General features: G+C 51.7%; 1 protein-coding gene across 1 annotated transcript in view; it reads right to left on the bottom strand.

The window, feature by feature from the left end:
* Window positions 1–19,704, bottom strand: part of POLA2 (DNA polymerase alpha 2, accessory subunit) — a 37,992-nt gene extending 18,288 nt beyond the window's left edge. Inside the window, exons 1-11 of the mRNA XM_006264969.4 lie at window positions 19,549–19,704; window positions 19,148–19,275; window positions 16,040–16,122; window positions 15,286–15,343; window positions 13,509–13,615; window positions 12,456–12,649; window positions 11,305–11,393; window positions 9,648–9,803; window positions 9,048–9,110; window positions 7,952–7,994; window positions 5,713–5,837 (exon numbers count right to left, since the gene is read on the bottom strand). Coding sequence (XP_006265031.2) covers window positions 5,713–5,837; window positions 7,952–7,994; window positions 9,048–9,110; window positions 9,648–9,803; window positions 11,305–11,393; window positions 12,456–12,649; window positions 13,509–13,615; window positions 15,286–15,343; window positions 16,040–16,122; window positions 19,148–19,275; window positions 19,549–19,633 — 1,131 coding nt within the window. The 5' untranslated portion in view covers window positions 19,634–19,704. The remainder of the gene's footprint in view (window positions 1–5,712; window positions 5,838–7,951; window positions 7,995–9,047; window positions 9,111–9,647; window positions 9,804–11,304; window positions 11,394–12,455; window positions 12,650–13,508; window positions 13,616–15,285; window positions 15,344–16,039; window positions 16,123–19,147; window positions 19,276–19,548) is intronic.
* Between the last annotated feature and the right edge of the window lie 14 nt (window positions 19,705–19,718).

Genomic DNA, 19,718 nt, shown 5'->3' with positions numbered 1-19,718 from the left:
TACCTCTCTGAATAAATGGGGTTAGCCAACAGCAGCCCGTCTTACAGCCGGCCCTAGCTTGGCTCTGAAGTGATGTTAGGCCCTCTAGCAAGGCAGCTGCTTCGCTCTCCCCACACCCAGCAGAGCCAGTGGCCTCCCAGCTAGCATGGCATGGGATGCCTTTGCTCAAAGTGCCTTCTACACCAGTCTCATTCCAGCTGTGACACTCAGAGGCAACAGGAGTCCAGTGGATCACCAGCACTCGCCCCCTTTGTGCTGATTTCAAACAATCAAGCGGAGATGGCAGCTGTGAAGCAATTCACACCCATTCCTTGGCTGCACGTGAGGGCTGGTCCTAAGCTCAGGCAACCAACCGCCTCTCTCGACCTCAGAGAAGACATCAGCGTGATTCTACAGCACAAGTGAAGCAAAGCCGCTCCCTGCTTCACTCAGGGTCAAAGCTAAGGTGATTTAGCTGGCTGTATCACTACAGAAGTCTGCAGCGAAAGCTAGACGAGTGGTTTTCAATGTCGATAGAGTCGAGGCCCCCTTGGAAGATACCAGTTCTCCACTTGCACTCATTTTTTGACTATGGAAAAGTACCAGGGCAATTCTGTTGCAAAGAAGTTAGAACGGCTGACAATAGGGCAGAATAGTCTGGACACTCTGGACTCCTGTTTGAAATTACTGGGCTGATCTTGCAAATCGTACGTAGACAGCACCCTTCAAAGGATCTCTGGTTGAGCTACGTTGTAACAGCTGACACTTGCTTCCAAGTGACAGACCACCCTCCCCTTTGAAAGCAGCTAAGAAGTATGTGGCTTTAAACATTACACTTCTGGGTACACGCTCCAAATCAGGATGTTCCAGACTTGTAAATGCTGGAAGCTCTGAGGGAAGAGGGGAAGGGAACAGATCAGTCTGTTAACTGCTCGCCCTTTCAGCAACTGCTCAGAGCCACTGCGAGTTACAAGATACTGGGCGAGAGGGATGATCCTGTCTGGCATCTCTTATGTTTGTCTGTGTCCCTAGAAACAGAGACCCATGTTCAATTCCCTGGCTAAGTCGCTTCCTCAAGCTAGCATTTTTAAGTCATAGCATCATACACAAGTCAGGCTGGAAGGGACCTCTGGAGGTCACATCTAGTTCACCCCCTGCCCGAGGCAGGATCAGCCCTGTCCAGACCATCCTGGGCAAATCCATAATCTAAACTCTTCATAAAACTACTGTCACCCCTGATGCGGCACAAGACATCACACCTTAACCCGCCACAGCACAGGAAAAGCAGAGGGACCACGGCAGCCACCGTCCTGCTTCTGTGAAAGGTTGTTTCTATAAGCTCAAGAGGCGCCAGGAAAAGGCTGTATCCCCACTGCAGAGGAAGGCAACCCCCCCCTCGAGTCTGTCCCAATCTGACGGGGGGTAAACCTCCTTCCTGACCCCAAATGCAGCGTCAGTCTGACCCGGACTCTCTAGCCAGGAACCTCTGGCTTTACATCCTAGCAGGAACACTGGCACAGCCCGGTCACCGTCCCCAGCCCGGGCTCGCATCCAAGTCACCTTTGCTCCTGCTGCCTTTGGAGATGCAAGCACTCGAGGACTGGAAGCGCCTCGCTAGAACTACACGTGAAGCCTGCAACTCCATCAAGGCACTGCTGCTCTGCGAACACAAGGGAACAAAAATCCTTGCAAGAACTTCAGCAGCTTGCTGACAGAAACAGAGGCAGGTGCATGCTCCCAACCCCGGCAACAACTCCTGCTGTCCAGTCTCATGCTCAAAACTGCTCAACAATCCTCCTTTAACTTGCTGGGTCTTGTGCATTTCCCCCTCCACGTTTGACCCACAGAGGCTGTCGGGGCATTACATCCTCTTGCCTAAAGAGCTTTGGTCTTGGGATAGGATCCAGGAGCACAGATCCTCGAAGAATTGCCACAGCTCTTCAGCTGTGTACATGCTTGCAAAGAGCTGTAAGCAAGACAGAGAGGCACAGAAAGGCATGAAATGCATGGTACCCATACGTTGCATTATTTCCAGGGCCAGTGGGGATGGGCACATTTCAGCATGATGGGCATCTGCACATAGGAATTCAAATTTAAGCCCTTGAGATTTTATCTCTATAGGGCCTGGGGATACAGCTTACACAAACCAGCTTCAGTCGAAGAGCTGCTATGCTCCTGTTTAGACAGTGCCCCAAACTGATCGTGACTGGGCAGACTCATTTCAAACCTGGTATTTTTGAATGGAAACCACTTCCAAATTTGCATCGTAACATTTAGTTACAGAACAACTGCACAAGGGAAGTAATGAACCCAAGCCCCTGATGGCTCACGCTTGTTATAGATCCCGTGGTGCTCTTAGCCAGAGCAGTAATCCCATCGTCCTGGCCAGGCTCCAGCATGGAGTCATTCAGCTCTGCCTCCCTCAGCTTCATGCTCCCCGCCCATCCCCCGCCGTTTTAATTAGATATGAGACTCTTCCTCGTCTCTTCACAGGCATGTTACACGGTTGTGCGGCTCAACAGCTGCGACAATTCCTGAAGGAGCCACGTTCCTGGATCCTAGCATCATCATCTCCCAAGACCGTGATCAGAATCGGGACTCGGTTGCCTTCAAGGCTGGGCAAATGCAACTGCTGAGCTACAGCATCGTCTTTCATTCACTCAGTGAGCCACAGATGGGAATCCTAAACCAACAGAAAATATCATGATGCCCCTTTACCAATCCACGATGAGTCCACACCTTGAGTGCCATGCCCAGGTCTGGTCCTCACACCTCAAAAAGGGTATGGAAGAACTAGAGAAGGTCCAGAGAAGGGCAACAAGGATGATTTGTGGTACGGAGGAGATTCCCTATGAACAGAAACTAATGAGGCCAGGCCTGTTCAGTTTAGAAGAGAGACGCTGGGGATAGGGGGCATGAGTAGGGTTTACAAAATACTAAATGGATGAAGAGAAATTCAACAGGGATTTACTGTTGACTGTCTCTCACCAGGTAAGAACGAGGGGTCACCACACAAAACTAGCAGGTTTAAAATGCACACACAGAAGTTCGCTCTCACCCAGTGTGGAATTAAAGGGTGGAGCTTGTTGCCCCCAGACATGGTGGAAGCTGAGAGTTTAGCCAGATTCAAAAGGGGAGTGGACATATTCTCGGAGGAAAAGGACATAAGCAGCTATTAAGCACGGGACTTAGGGAGTCAGCCTCCAAATGAGAACTTCCTAGACCTTAAATGCTGGAGGCTGCCAGTGGGAGAGGAACAGGGGAAAAACCCTGGCTAGACCCAGTCACTCTCCCTCCCAGCATCCATTCTCTGCCACTGCACAACACAGGAGACTGGGCAAGACGGACCTAGGGTCTCACCCAGTCGGCAGCAGTTTTTACAATCTTGATGCTCAGCCCCACGGACGCTCCTCTTGTCCTCTGTGATGCTACTCCCATACCTAGAGCTAAGCATCTACTTCACTTATGACCCGGTGGACATCCCATCTTGACCGTATTCTAACTAATGCCTTCCTGGCCTTGCAGAAGCAGGACATCAGCAGAGTCCTCGTCCCTCTGCTTTACCTGGGGCAAGTTCAAGGGGGCTCTTGAGGTTTCGGGCATCATGCCTGGTAGTTGCATGTCAGGGTTCTTTCCTGCAGTTTTAAGAAGAAAGTTGACAAAACTTTGTCTAGGATCTTTTAGACAGGGCTGATTCTGGGTGAAGCAGGAGGGGTTTGGAATAGCTGTGACCCCCCTCAAAGCTCCTCCCTGCCAGCCCAACTTTACTATGAATTTAAGTAGGTTTAGAAATGTGAAGAAGAAAGGACAGAAGAGAAATCTGCACAGCTGGGAGTTAAATGGCATCAGTAATCCCTCTACCTGCCCATCACTAACTGAGCAGAGGCTCCTGGCTAGAGTCTCGTCCCTCTGCTTAGAGTCAGACCGAAGCCACATTGGGGGTCAGGAAGGAGTTTTATGGTCAGACTGACATGGAGTGCGTGTGCATGTGTGTGTCTTACTCAGTAGCAGGGAGCATGGCCTCTATATGGGATCCCTTGAGTATATATTAATAAACTTTTACAGCAGCAGGACACTGGTTGCCACAGTCCCCGCCTTCCCTCTGGCAGGTTCAGATGTGATGTCTAGTGCTGCGTCAGGGGTGATAGGAGTTTTACAAAAAGGGGATTTGTCTGGGATGGTTTGGACGGAGCTGATCCTGCTTCAGGCAGGGGGTTGGACTGGATGTGACCTCTGCAGACCCCTTCCAGCCCCACTTCTCTGGGATTCTAGGACCAGTGTCTTGGAGGTGTCACAGCTGAGGCATGCAGGGAGGAGGAGGGAGATGTGACAGCTGGATTTTCATAAGCACTAAGGCTGTGGTTCTCAACCTTTCTGGACTCAAAGCACCTGTTAGACCCAAGGCTCCTGTTGGGAAATACCAGCTCTTAGCTTTCATTTGTATTTTTCTGTAAGCAAAATACAAGGGCAATTATTTTCATAAAATCATAGAATCATAGAAGTCGGGTCGGAAGGGACCTTGTAGCTCTTCAAGTCTGACCCCCTGCCTGGGCAGGAGGAAACCTGGGCTCAAGTGACCCCAGCCAGGTAGGAATCAAGCCACTTCTTAAAGACTCCCAGGGTAGGAGCCAGCACCACTTCCCTTGGAAGCTGGTTCCAGATCCTAGCCACCCTGACTGTGAAGTAGTTCCTACGGATGTCTAATCTGAACCTACTCTCCAACAACTTGTGGCCGTTATTCCTTGTTATCCTGGGGGGTGCTAGGGGAAACAAGGTCTCCCCCAAACCCTTCTGGTCCCCCCTAGTGAGTTTATAGACAGTCACAAGGTCCCCCCTCAGCCTTCTCTGGTGGAGGCTGAACAGGTTCAGGTCCCATAGCCTCTCATTGTAGGGGCTGTCCTGCTGTCCCCGGATCAGCTGGTGGCCCTCTTCTAGACCCTCTCAATGTTGTCCACATCCCTCCTGAAGTGCGGTGCCCAGAACTGGACACAGTACTCCAGCTGTGGCCTGACCAGTGCCGCATAGAGGGGGAGGATCACCTCCTTGGCCCTACTTGAGATGCACCTGAGGATGCACGATAGGGTCCAGTTAGCCCTGCCAACCGTGACCTCACATTGTCGACCCATGTTCTTCTTGGAGTCAATAATGACTCCCAGATCCCTTTCTGCCTCCGTGCTCTCAAGAAGGGAGTTTCCCATCTTATAAGTTGCTGCAAAGAATCGAGAAAGACCCCAGCCGTTCCCAATGTGAACATTATGGATTCCTATTTGAAATCTGGGTGCAGCTCATGAATCACGTTCAAACCCAACAGCAGGAACATTGTGCGATACCCTTGAAAGGATTTCATGGCACCCTGACTGAGAATCGCCGACCTATGGTATTCAGGAATACAAGCCCCCTTGGCTTTCAGCATGCACCTTGCTCCTTGTTGACAACCTCACTCCAGAGTACAAAGCACAGATTGCTTTTGTATGAAGGTCCTGTATAAAATCAAAAGAATTCAGATTTTCTCAAGTATCAGGCATTTCTCAGAAGAGTTCACAGCCCTGCATGTCTCTGCAGTGAGGTTCCTTGAAGTCAGTGGAGCTCCGTGCCAGGGTTAGGGTCTCTGCATAGGATGCCCTGCAGGATCTGGGCACATGTACACGAGTGTAATGCACATATGCACTGGGGTGTGTATGTGTGTGTGCCAGGGCCTGGATAAGCCCAGGGAAGAGGAAGCTCCTCTCTTACCAGGATACAGATGTCTGGCTTTTCTTTGTTGATGACATCAACGAGGTCCAACATGGGATCATAGGTGATGCTATCCGAGGTGGTGTAGGGTCCACAGGCCACCAACACCATCTGCTGCTCTGAATCTGAAAGAAAAACACATTGCAACAGTTTTGGCAAAAGTTGCTAAGCTCCTCCCCCAGCCTCCCACCACCTGAGTCAAGGATTCCTCAAGATACCTTTTATACTCTCTCTCAATTATTGTGGCACCTGAGCATCCACTGTATGGAAGACAGGCTCTGCCATATACTATGAAAGACTGATCCACATGCCCACAGAGGCAGAAGAGATGACTGATGAGGCCACATCTGGAGCCCTGTGTCCAGTTGTGGGCCCCCCACTACAGAAAGGATGTGGACACATTGGAGAGAGTCCAGTGGAGGACAAGGAAAGTGGTTGGGGGACATGACTGGTGAGGAGAGGCTGAGGGAACTGGGCTTATTTAAGTCTAGAGAAGACCGAGGGGGATTGGATAGCAGCCTCCAACTCCCTGCAGGGGGGAGCTGGACTCTTCTCAGTGGGGGCAGATGACAGAACAAGGAGCAATGGGCTCAAGCTGCGGCAAGGGAAGTTGAGGCTGGATATTAGGAAAAACTCTCAGAAGTCGGGCAGTAAAGCACTGGAACAGGTTACCCAGAGAGGCTGTGGGATCTCCATCCTTGGAGGTTTTGAAAACCCAGCTAGACAAGCCTTGGCTGGGATGATGTAGTTGGGGCTGGCCGCTTTGAGCAGGGCCTTGGACTAGATGTGACCTCCTGAGGCCCCTTCCAGCCCTCACTGCCTATCATTCTATGACACACATACACTGAATAATCAGCATTTCTCCACTGCAAAGTAGAATCGGAGAGGCTCCACTGCCATTGGTGCTTAGAAAACCCAGCTGCCACGTTCTCCTCCTCCCTGCCCACTTCAGCTGTGAGACCTCCAAAAAATTGGTCATAGAATCAGAGAGAAGTGGGTCTGGAAGGGATTTGCACAGGTCACGTGTAGTCCAACCCCTGCTGGAAGCAGGATCGGCCCTGTCCAAACCATCCCAAACAAATCCATCATCTAACCTCTTCATAAAATGACCAGCCACCCCGATACAACACATCATACCTGGACTTGCCATAGAGAAAGCACAGGTTTCATAGTGGCCAGGCCACATAAGCCCTCAAACTAGGGGACCATGACCCACCCAGTGTAGCATGGACCCTGGAATCATCAAGAGAGAAGTCCCCAGTGCCTCAGGCTATGCTGGCTTAGGCTTCATCTGTCCACATCCATCTACAGATAAAGCCCAACAGGCAATTACCTAGCAGCAAAGCACAGTAACTGTGACAGGCTGACCCTCCCACCACTCCCCAGTTGCTTATCTGTCTATTGGTCATCCTGCTGTGATGTACATCACCATACAAAATGAGTAAGTTACACTAGGACGCGTATTCATCTGTCCACGGCAGAGACACCTATGGCAGTTTCACCGCTGAGAAATTTTTCTAGAGGGGGCTTGCAATAAAATTGCATGAAAAAAAAATGTAGGGTGCTATGGTTCAACCTAGAGTGACACCAAGTGTCCTTAGACGACTTCTCTTCCACTCGATCCGGTGCTCTGATGAGCAAAGCTAGCTCAGTAATTGTTCAAATGTCACATCACTGACTGTGGGGGGAAGCAGGAAGGAAGAAAAAAAAAAAAAAATCAAGGCAAAAAATTTGCAAGGGTAAAATATGAAGTGTGAGGAATGCCAGGCCAATGAAGTCAGGCAGGCTGGTCCTTGGGCAGCGAACACTGCAGGTGCGACAGTCTGTCTCGGCTGGAAATCACCAAGTCGCCAATCTGCTGCCTTTTCCCCCAATCCTTTCTAAAATAGCTGGGAAGCTGCTTAAAAAAAAAGTCTGTATCTAGGCCTTACTTAAAAATCCATACAAAAGGCCTTTGTTTGGGCAGAAGCCAACCCCCGAAATTCATTCCGTTTCTCATGGCGTTCTCCATAAACAGAACACAGGAGATTATGCGAACAATGGACTGCTGGGATCTGATCCAGGAACAACCCCACAATAGGCCTATTAAAAAAAGATAGCAAGCTCTGCCGAACAGGGCAGGAAACAATGCCATTAAACAGCTAGCTACACTTTGCTCTGGCCAAGACCCCAACACAGCCGGGCTGCAGGCATACCTTTGATTTTCTGAATTGGCAGAAACCTTTAAGAAAGCACTCACCTTCAGCCGGCTCTGGGGGCTTGTGGAAAGGCAGAGGCACACCCTGGAGAGAAACAAAAGTTTGAAATGTAATTGCCCAGGGGTCACAAACAGCACAGACCCGAATTTTATGCATTGCAAAATCCAAGTGACCTCTGTGTTGGAGAACAATCCAGTCCACAGCCCTGTGCCCACAGCAGAAAGCAAGAGCCAAGACAAAATCCATCTTAATCAGCTCACCCAGACTAGCATATTTCTGGGCCATCTCCAGACAAAACCAAGGGGCATGTCATTTTAGCATCCTTCTCAAGTTCTGTGAGGCCAGAGAGTCTCAGCTTGATTAAAAGAAAGAGAAATAAAAATAAAATAGGCTGCCTGCTATGTAACGAAGACCAATACGACTTCATCAGAACAGCCGTTCAAAAGCCAGCCATCCCCAGAGAGGTGCTTGGAGAACCTCCGACGTGCTCCGTCACGTCGTAACGAGAAGCATTCATTGGCAAGGGCTCCACAAGAAGCTGAAGTCATGGCAGAAAGATGCGGCGTAGCCTCTGCAGCTGCACGTATGCAACAGGTGGAGGGAGGCTTGCCAAGGAAGTAAGGCTGGATTACAGGAAAGAGGAGACGTGCACACGCAGAGAGCAAAAGACAGGGGCCACGGGGAATCAGAATGGCCGGCTGGGGGAAAGGAAAGCTGCGTGCATACTAAAATTGGCATTAAAATCATGCACAGCTCTGGACTCCTATGGGAAATCTCTGGGTTTCTCTTGTGAATCACATGTAGGTTTCTGCACACCTAGCGGTGCTAATGCTGCGTGGCACCCTTAAAAGGATCTCAAGGCACCCTGGTTGAGAATTGCTGGAGTAGAAGAAACTACCCCTTATCCCACCTCCTTCAGAAGATGGATTTTTCAACATCTTAATTGCCAGGTGTCTTTAAAGGAACCATTTCTAACTTCCTGGGCATGTTGCTATCACCTCAGTGCCATAGCAAGGAGACCCCTTAAAGCCCGTACTGCCCACTCTCTCCCAGGAACTGGAGTCTCAGCTGGGAGACATCAGGAACCACTGGCTTAGGAAGACAGGTCAAGCATTGCGCTTCGCTGGGTATAGTCACCTCGTACAGCTTCGACACAACCAGCCTTCCACCTGTGCTGTTGGTGCCCTCCATCACCACAACCTGGAACAGAAATGGAAGAACCCATGATGTCAAACCATCCAACTCCACGTCGGAAGAGGCCGAGTCAAGTCTCCCACTTGCCCATAGCACCCTCCATCAGTAAACCTGGGCGTGCACTACACAGGACACTAGCGGCGATAGCCCCATTCTACTGAGAAGAGAAGGGGTTTGCCAACAGCAGGCTGGAGATCAAAGCCCAAGTTTCAGGAGTGGCCAGGCCACGGTTGTCTTTACAGCTCCTCCCCAGGTACAGCAACATTTCCAATAAAACTTTTGCTTGTAGTTTTCAGATCCAGGCTACCAAATGCTTTACATCCATGCCTGGATCTGAGAAATCGTGCCCCACACAACCAGCAACATTCAGCCCGACTCCAACAGCCTCTCTGGCTCTTCCGGCAATACTAGCCATGCTTCTGTAGCCGTGCGCCAAAGACCCCACACTTGGGCACTGCAGGCATAGAGGCCTCTTGTACGCTTCAGGTTCCTTTACAGAACCGACTGCTACCTCCCACCACCCGCTTGGAGAGGACTCCTCACCTGTCCAGGGAAGAAGGAATATTCTTTCAGCTCCGAGAGATCCACAGGGACCTGCCCCCCGGAAGAATGCTCCCTGTCGCCTTCCAGGATGACTGACATGGCATTCAGCTTCCCATTGCCGTCACAGGCAATCTGGCCCAGCACTGTGATGGGTTCCTACGGAACAAGAGGCAGAAAGGGGAACCTTACTCAGAGGATTAAATACAATGTGGGACAGCAGGCTCCGTGACTCTGCAATATTCCAGCACATGCATCAAGTTTTGAAGACTAAGTTGTACATGAGGACGAGGAAAAGACTTAGCCCTGGGACCTCGAATCCTAGAGGAGTCAGGCTGAAAGGGTCCCATCCAATTCAACCCCCTGCCTGAGGCAGGATCAGCCCTGGCCAAACCATCCCATACAAATCCCTCATCTAAACTGTACACAGACTACCATCCACCCTGATGCAACACACGACATCACACCTGACCCTGCCACAGGTGAAGCAGGGAAACACATCAACCAATTCCCTGCTTCTGTGAAAGGTTGTTAACATACACTCAAGAGATCCCAGGTAGAGGCCATGCTCCCTGCTACAGAGAAAAGCAAACCCCCACCCAGGCTGTACCAATCTGACCAGGGAGTAAAATTCCTTCCTGACCCCAAACATGGTGATTGGTCTGACTCTGGGCGGAGGGGCAAGACCCTCTAGGCCAGGACCCTCGGGGGTTGAGTCCCAGCAAAAGCACTGGAACAGCTCAGTCACTACCCCTGGGTTGGGCTAGAGCCAACACACAATGCCTCCGAGGAAGACTTCAAAACACACAGACACGTGTAGCACAAAGGGGGAAGGGGGCAACCGGCAAAGCCCAGAAGCCTGGGAAATCTCCATACCAGAACACAGGTGTAGGCCTGGAGAACACCAGACCCCTTTTCCACCAGCAGTGGACCTCTAGTAGAAGCAGGGTGGGGGTGGAAGTTCAGCTCACTGCACACACCAACGCTTTAATTTAGTTTGCAAATCCAGCCTCCTTCTATGTTTTGCCCTCTGGGCTGGAGGAGGAACAGAGTCAAGCCCAGCAAGCACGGGCATTCCTGTTTCAGGTGCCAGGGTCTGAGCACCATGCATCTGGGTGCGTATGCCCTCACAACCTCCCCCCAACCCAAGATTAAGAAACTACTGTTGCCCCTGGCACAGAAGGGAAGCCAGCCTGCCTTTGTGCAGGGGGTTTGGCTACACTGGTGGGTCTCCAACTCCTTGATTTCACAGTTCCCCACTATAGCCTCTGAAGCCCCACAGCCGCTCTCTCCCCACCGCCCGGCTCGTGTCAGAAGTGTCTGCCACACTGCGAAGTTTGCCTAACGCACCCCAAACATAGTTGCGGTCACGTGCCATTGCACCCGAGCTAATGAGCTTGGCCCCTCAAAGTTCCCCCTGCCACACGGCGCCTGGTCTGATGCAGTCCACAGGCTTCCTTGTGAAACAGGAACAGAAATTAGCTACAGAACCAAGCCTTCCAAAGGCAAAAATTCTACGTGTCCCACAAGACTCAACAGCAAGACTTCTCCAGATGCGAGCTGTGTGATGGACACCAGCAGCTTTAAGACACAACAACAGGAGAGACTTGCACACGCACGCACCCAGGAGCTTATACAGAAACTGGGGAGAAGCCAATACCTGTGCAGGGCTGATCACAGACGTAAACTCGTCTATCTTGTAGTGTCTCTTCAGGTCCTCCCCGAGTTCTTCAATCCTATAGGTCAGCACTAAAGATGAAGTCAACAGGCACAAAATTAAAGTCACTGCAGAGACAAAGAGGAAGCGAAGGGTAAAGCTCTCCCATCAAGAGCTAGTTTAAAGTCATTGTGAGTGTCTACTGGGCTTCCACCACTACAGCATCTGGGTGCCTGGGAATCCATAAGGGATTCATCCTTCCCACACAACCTACGAGACAGATCTATTACGCCCATTGAAGAGATGGGGAAACTGAGGCACAAAGCCTCTACACATCTATCCCAGGGTCCCACCGGAAGTCCACCAAAGGGACACTGAACCTACCAGGCCTGTCATTTTAGAGCTTATTCCAACACCGTACGCCCAAGCTCCTTCCAACAATAGCTAAAGATCAGAGTAAATGTCACAGACCATCAGGAACAGGTCTCGCTTCAAGGTCAAAACCGGCTAGGGCAAATTCCTGCCTTGGGGTTTGGACATGATGTTTTCGGTTTGCTGAGGCCAGTCGGGAGCTGACTGAGAACCAGTACTGGGACTGGAGGGCCGAGGGCCAGCCTGATATTTTCCCATTGGCCAGAACATAGAAGCTTTTACTAGGACGAGGTTCCTGGCTTTGCTGTGTTGCGAAGTTCTTGAGACACCATCAGTTCTTACAGGCTCTTATATTAAGAAGAATAAAGTTTTGCCATATTTTCTTGAATACAATGCACCTACCCGCCCCCCCCAACCCCTAAGCAGCTGTTAAAAATCAGAGTGCGCGTAATATGCGAGAACACACGGTAAGAAAAAAAATACCATACTTTCTTGAATACAACATGCCTTTTCTTCTCCCAGAAAACAGCTGCTGGAAATTAGTGCACATTATATGCAAGAACACATGGTAAGAGCAGTGCCTACTGCTTACGGGGCAAAAGCAAAAGTAAAGTCTACACATGAGTCACAGGGAGCAGGACAATGAACAGGCTCAGCTTCCTGGCTGCTGCTACTCAGTGACTTATGACAAGGAAAGGTCTTTTTTCTCTTTCATTCTCCCTTCTCAAAACAAGGGTATACGTTATTCTGGGCACGCTGGAGATCAGCAAATACGGTATTACCTTCCCGGATGTCAACGGCCTTCTGGAACATGAACTTGTAGCTCTTTGTGAGCGACTCCTCGGCAGAAGTAAAGAGCTTCACACTGCAGCTGCTGCCTCCTTTCCCACTCCAAGCTGTGCCCTGCACAGCACCGAAGGAAGTGACCACCTCACCACGGTTGCTCCGGGATCCGTATTTCTGGGAGGGGGTGGCGCTGTTGGGGGAGGAACCATTACAAATGTTACCTGATCTCCCAATGCCCAACCACAAAAGTAACAATGAAAGAACGTCAGCAGGGCCAGGCTGGGTCCAACCAATGGTCCATCTAGCCCAGCATCCCATCTCTGACAGTGGCAGGAGAAGATGCTTTCGAGGGAGACTGGATACATCTATAGCAGGGCTCAGATCCAGCTGATGGAGTCATGTCATCTGGCCCACCAGGCTCCCCAAGGGTTTGGAGACTGGCAGTGGGGGATCAGTGGCAGTGTCAATTATCACATTTCTGGACCCACGGAGAGAGTCTCATGGGCCAGATCACGCTAGCACATAGTCAGAGGGGTTGGGCCCAAGGACTGACCCCATGCCACTCATCCAGCCCACTGAGTCAGACACTGGGTGCCACTGATCTAGAGTGATCTATTCCCCGTCACACAGTCCGTGGCATCCACCATCATCGGTTTATAGATGCCAGAGGTTTAAATAGCGATTAATAGATCTATCATGCATGAATGCATCTAGCCTCTTTTTGAACCTGGCCGAGCTCTCTGCCCCTGCACCTCCTGTGGTGGTTACTGTGACAAATACAGTAAAAGCCAGAGAAAGAGTCCTATTGCATCCAAATCAACCGCAGTCTCATCTTAGGGACAAGGACTGTTCCTGTGACTGAAAAGCAGCCACCTGCAGCATGGGAACTGGCAGTTTGTCACTCCTGATTTGTGCTAGAGGCAGGCGCACATGCACCTCCAGGGGGAGGTTGAAGGAACCAAGGTGGCAACAACAGAAGGGAATTTAACCCATGAAGAAGAGTCAGGTCAATGCTAGAGCAGCCCCCCGGGAGGCCAGAGGTACGATACCTTGGCGAGAAGCTGTTGGGCGAGAAAAGCAGGTGGGGACTACGGGTTGTTACCGTCCTCTTAGAGCGTGGATTCTCTGGGGTGGTGATGTTGCGCTTCTGAGAACCCTATACAGCACACAGAGAAGCCAGCATTATTCTTTCCCCAACCACTTCAAGGTAAAGCACTTCAATTAAGCACATACATCACAGCTTCCCGGCAATGAGTACTGCAGAGATGCTCCGGTGGCCTAATTCTCCGCTACTCTGCAGCTCAGGGAGTCACTTCTATCAGCACCAAAGTGGACATACAGTGCTAACCACTCAAAACCAGCAACTTCAACTGGTGTGAACCATAAGATGCAGGACAAGAGAACTAGCTCCCAACCACCTCCATTGTGGTGCTAGGCCCCGATCTTCCCACGATGTTTGGATCTGCCCAGACCCACGCCAAATTCAAAGCAGTTCCTTGGTATTGTCGAACCGAGACACCTCCTGCCACAAGCTGACCAGTTCAGCTACAAGCTCTCTCCTACTGCCCTTACATAGTTTCATAGTAGCTAGGGTGAGGAAGGACTTGATCAGATCATCTAGCCTGACCCCCTGCCACAGGCAGGAATGAATGCTGGGTTCACAAGACCCCAGACAGGTGATCGTCCAACCTCCTCTTGAATTTGCCCAAGGTAGGGGCGAGGAACACTTCCCTGGGAAGTTGGTTCCAGATTCTGGCCACCCTAACTGTAAAATATTGCCTTCTGATCTCCAACCTAAACCTATTCCCCATCAGCTTATGACCATTGTTCCTCGTCACCCCAGGTGGTGCTGGGGAGAAAAGGGCTCTGCCTATTAGCTGTTGATCTCCCCTGATGAGCTTGTAGGCAGCCACCAGGTCCCCCCTCAGCCTCCTCTTGCTGAGGCTGAACAGGTTCAGGTCCCTCAGTCTCTCCTCGTAGGGCCTGTCCTGCTGCCCTCTCACCAAATGGGTGGCTCTCCTCTGAACCCTCTCCAGGCTGGCCACACCCTTTTTAAAGTGCGGCGCCCAGACCTGGACGCAGCACTCCAACTGCGGCCTGACCAATGTCACAGAGGGGGAGGATCACCTCTCTGGACCGGCTTGAGATGCACCTTTGGATGCATGACAAGGTCGGGCTGGCTGTGCTGGCTGCAGTCTGGCATTGGCAGCTCATGTTCATCTTGGAGTCAATAATGACTCCAAGACCCCTTTCCGCCTCTGTGCTTTCAAGAAGGGAACTCCCCAGCCTGTGTGTACGCTGTGGATTCCTTCTCCCAAGGTGCAGCACCCTGCATTTGTCTACGTTGAACCCCATCCTATTCTCATCTGCCCACTTTTGTAGTCTGTCTAAATCTAGTTGCAACCTCTCTCTCCCTTCAAGTGTGTCCACCTCACCCCACATCTTAGTGTCGTCAGCAGACTTGGACAGCATGCTTTGCACTCCCTCGTCCAAGTCGCTGATGAAGATGTTAAACAGTGCAGGCCAGAGGACCGAGCCCTGGGAGACCCCACTGCTCACATCTCACCAGGTTGAGTACAACCCATCCACCACTACTTTCTGGGTGCGCCCCATCAGCCAGTTTTTTACCCATCCAACTGTGCAGGCAACAATGCAGATGAAGGGCAAATGTTTATCCCTGCCCTAAAAGGTAAAGAAAAAGGCATTCGGCACAGATAAGCAGGGGAGCAAATCTATCTGCAGACTATCAGATGAAGAAAGCCTCTAAGTGCTGAGATTCTGCTGGCATCTCAGGGGGATCGAAGCAATGCATTTCTGCTCACTTACTTTTGATGGGGTCGTGTAGGCGTCCAAGAGGTTTTCTTCATCCTCCTCGTCATCGATACTGACAACGTTAGTCATGGAAAAAGTAAAGCGTATGGCAGCTCCTGGAGCCGAGGGCTGGATAACCCATTGCCTCGTGGTCTTTGCTCTTCTACGGCAGGGCAAAAACATGGCTGTGCCAATTCAGGTGCATTCTGCACTGAACACAAAGCAGGACTACAGTTGAAGTCCTGTAGCTAGAAGAGGTTGGACAGGCACTGGTTGGGGATGATCTAGGTGTAGCGATGCCTATATTCCATCATGCATATTTCTCAGGCTTCTCGGCTTGACTGGTTGCTCCCACTCCCCTCTCCCCCTTTCTGCTACTGGCCTCAGGGTGTTTTTACGCCTGCCTCAGAGGAACTGGATGTTGGCTACAGCCCAGGCTGGGGATTGTGACTGGGCTGTGCCAGTGCTCCTGCTGGGTCCAAAGCCAGAGGTTCCTGGCTAGAAGGTCTTGCCCATACGCTTAGGGTCAGGCCGACTGCCATATCTGAGGTTCCTTCCAGCCCTGCTTTGCCACGATTCTCTGAATCAGCCTGAATTCCAGACAGTAGAGCTGCCTAGACAGCCTTATACAAAGAGAACAACCACTAAATAACTACCGCTAGATTTTTTCTGAAGCACTAAGAATTCCCTCTCTTTCAATTCCCCTTTGAAGTATCGGAGGGCACCAGGGTGAGGAACCCTGAGACATGCAGCATATAAAGAAGGATACAGCTCCTGAATGGTGTTGACGTCCTTGATCCCGGAGTACCTGTTGTCCTTCTTCCAAAGTGCCTTAAATTTTTTGCTAAGTACCTGAAGAAGAATGAAATCCCATGAATATTCAAGGCTGGACACAACCACCCATGGATACAGCACTCAGCACCTCTGAGGAACCCACAGACACTTCCCCTATCCCACGCACTCAGTCACCCCCAGCTCACGGGTGGAGAAGCAGAATGGTCATTCCCCCAAGATGTCACACCAGAGACCAGAGCAGAACGCGGGAGTTTCCAGGTTCCGGCCCCGTGAGCTGGTGTAGTTAATGTGCAGCACCAGTTCCTCCTCCAATAAGAGCAGGCCAATAATGGGTCCAACATCACATCGTTACCTGCCTTTAACACCTCAACCGGGGACTCATTTATAACTGGGAAAGGGTGTCTGAACACTGAAAGCCATGGAGGGCTCACACAAACACTGTGCTTTTTGAGCTTTTTAGAGGCAAAGTGTCCCTCCTGAGACTCAAGGCACCCTGGGAACATGCCAGCTCTTAATTTTCACTTGTTCTTTGATTACTGAAGAAAACCAAGAGAGCAAGTTTTCTGCTACATAGAACTCAGAAAGACCACAGCAGATCAGAATGACTGAACACTTTGCATTCCTATCGGAGGTCTCTGGGTTCATCCTGCAAATCATGTTTGCACACCTAATGAAGCTAACGTTGCACAGCACCCCGCAGCACCCTTGAAAGGCTCTCAAGGCACCCTGCTGCATTCACTTTTTCTCCTCACAAGCCCAGCCTTTTTGAGCCTTGGCTAAAAGCTTTCAAACTTTCTGGGCCTCAAAATTCTCCAGTGGGCACCACGCACCCTTCCCATCAGCCTTGTCAAAGAGCTGTGGGGAGAGCATGCTGTGTAAGCTGTGCATCAGTCTCTTGGACCACAGTTTGGGAAAGACACAGTCCTTGCCAACACAACCCAAAAGGCACCTTCCATTAGGTGCTTAGCTTAGGATCATAGGAAAGTCAGGCTGAATGAGACCTCACCCAGCCTCTAGTCCAGTCCCCTGCCCGAGGAAGGATCATCCCCAATTACACCATCCCGGACAAGTGTTCATCCAGCCTGCTCCTGGAGATCTCCAAGGATGGAGCCTCCACCACTTTAGGTGCCTGTACCAATGTTTCACCACCCTCAGTCATAGAATCACAGAAAGTGAGGGTGGGAAGGGACCTCAGGTCACATCTAGTTCAACCCCCTGCTCCAAGCAGGACCAGCCCCAACTAGAGCATCCCAGACAAGACTGTCTACCCGAGTCATAAAAACCTCCAAACATCCCACAACCACTCTGGGGAGCCTGTTTCAGTGTTTTGCTACCCTCTTAGTGAGTAAGTTCTTCCTAATATCTAACCTAAACTTCCCTTCCTGCAGCTTGAGCCCATTGCTCCTTGTTCTGTCATCTGCCACTGCTGAGAACAGTCCAGCTCCAGCCTCTTTGGACACCCCTGAAGGGAGCTGAAGGCTTCTATTAAATCCCCCTCAGTCTTCTCTTCTCCAGACTAAATAAGCCCAGTTCCCTCAGCCTCTCCTCACCAGTCATGTCCCCCAGTCCCTAAACCATTTCACTGTCCTCCACTGGACTCTCTCCAATTTGTCCACATCCTTGCTGTGGTGGGGGCCCACAGCTGGACACAGGACTCCAGATGTGGCCTCCCCAGTGCTGAACAGAGGGGAAGAATCACTGCCCTTGCCATGCTGGCAACGCTCCTACCAATGCAGCCCAGGATGCCGTTAGCCTTCATGGCAACAAGGGCACACTGCTGGCTCCTGTTCAGCTTCTTGTCCCCTGTCACCCCCAGGTCCTTTTCTGCAGAGCTGCTGCCTAGTCAGTCACCCCCAGCCTGTCTTGGTGCATGGGATTGCTCTAACAGAAGTGCAGGACTTTGCACTTGTTCTTGTTGAACCTCTGGAGATTCCTTTTGGTCCAATCCTCCAATTTGTCAAGGTCACTGAATCCTAGCTCTACCCTGCAAGTGCATCTACTTTCCCCTCCCCCACCGCTTGGTTTCATCTGCAAACCTGCTGAGGAAGCACTGCATCCCATCTTCCAGGTTGTTGAAGAAGACACTCAACAAAACCAGCCCCAGGACCAACCCCTGGGGCACTCGATACTGGCTGCCAACTAGACATCGAGCCATTGATTACTACTCTCCGAGATCAATGGTCCTGCCAGTTTTCTAACCACCTTACAGTCCATTCATCCAGCCCACACTTCCTTAGCTTGCCTGTGCGTATGTTGTGGGAGACCAGATTAAGAGCCTTACTAAAATCAGGGTACACCACATCCACTGGTCTCCGCACATCCACAGAGCAGTCACCTCGTCAGAGAAGGCAATCAGGTTGGTCAGGCAGGACTTCCCCCTGGTGAATCCATGCTGACTGCTCCTAAACACCTTCTTCTCCTCCAAGTGCTTAGGAATGGATTCCTTGAGGATCTGCTCCATGATTTTTCCAGGGACTGAGGTGAGGCTCACAGGTCTGTAGTTCCCTGGATCCTCCTTTTTCCCTTTCTTAAATATGGGCACTATGTTTGCCCTTTTCCAATCACCCGGGACCTCTCCTGAGCCGCGAGTTTTGAATGACAGCCACTGGCTCTGCAGTCACATCAGCCAACTCCCTCAGCACCCTCGGGTGCATCCCATCTGGCCCCTGGACTTGCATACATCCAGATTTTCTAAATAGTCCCTAACCTGTTCAGGAAGCCCCTCCTAATCTCCAGCCTCAATGTCTCCTGCTGCAGCTTGAGGCCATTACTCCTAGTCCTGTCCCCTGTGGCCACGGAGAAAAGCCCGTCTCCATCTTCTCCGTCATGGCCCTCCAGGTTCTGACAGACTGCGATTAGACCCTGCCCGTCCTCACCAGTCCTGTCTCCCGGCCTCTCATCATTTCGGTCACCCGGGTCTGGACTCTTTCCATTCTGCCCCCTCCCCTCCGTTTTAAAGGGCAGGACCCCGAACTGGACGCGGGACTCCAGGAGAGCCTTCCCCGTTGCTGAACAGAGTAGAAGAATCAGCCTTCAGGGATGAGAAGCCTGCGAGCCAGCCTCCCCTCGCCCTCACCCTCACCTCGTGTTCAAAGATGGTCAGGAAATCCAAAGTGAGAAGTGCGCGGTGCTCTTTGCTTGTAGAGAAGGCGATTAGCTCGTTAGCCAAGTCCCCCGCGGTCAGCCTGTGCGTGGCGCACAGCTCCACCACTGCAAGGAGAGAGGTGTTAAAGGCCCTGGGCACGGAGGAGCTCGCACAGGACTAGCGGGCAGACGCCACACCGCGGCCAAGGGGGTTGGGACAGAGACGAAGAAGATCCAGTGACTCTTCCATGCCCTTCGTTGCAGATCCCGGCCCGCTCTGGCCCCCACGCTCTCCAACGCCTGGCACTTCCAGGCACCTCTGCCCCCCACGCCCCACCCTGAGCCCCCCAGCCCACTTCCGGTACCCCAACCCTCCGGGGTCCGGCCCCCCGCACTCACGCTTCCCAGGCACCTCGTCCCCCTCGCAGCGCAGCTCGAAGACACTCAGCTCGTCCAGCACCTCCTCGGCCGACACCGGCCCCATGGCGGCGCCGCGCCGCGCCGCGCCGGCCCGTCCGCGGGCGAAACACCCGCCACAGCACGTCACTTCCGCGCCGGGGGGCGGGGCT

The sequence above is a fragment of the Alligator mississippiensis genome, chromosome 15 (genome assembly GCF_030867095.1).
Source record: "Alligator mississippiensis isolate rAllMis1 chromosome 15, rAllMis1, whole genome shotgun sequence".
Lineage (NCBI taxonomy): Eukaryota > Metazoa > Chordata > Crocodylia > Alligatoridae > Alligator > Alligator mississippiensis.
This window is presented reverse-complemented; position numbering and strand designations above follow the sequence as displayed.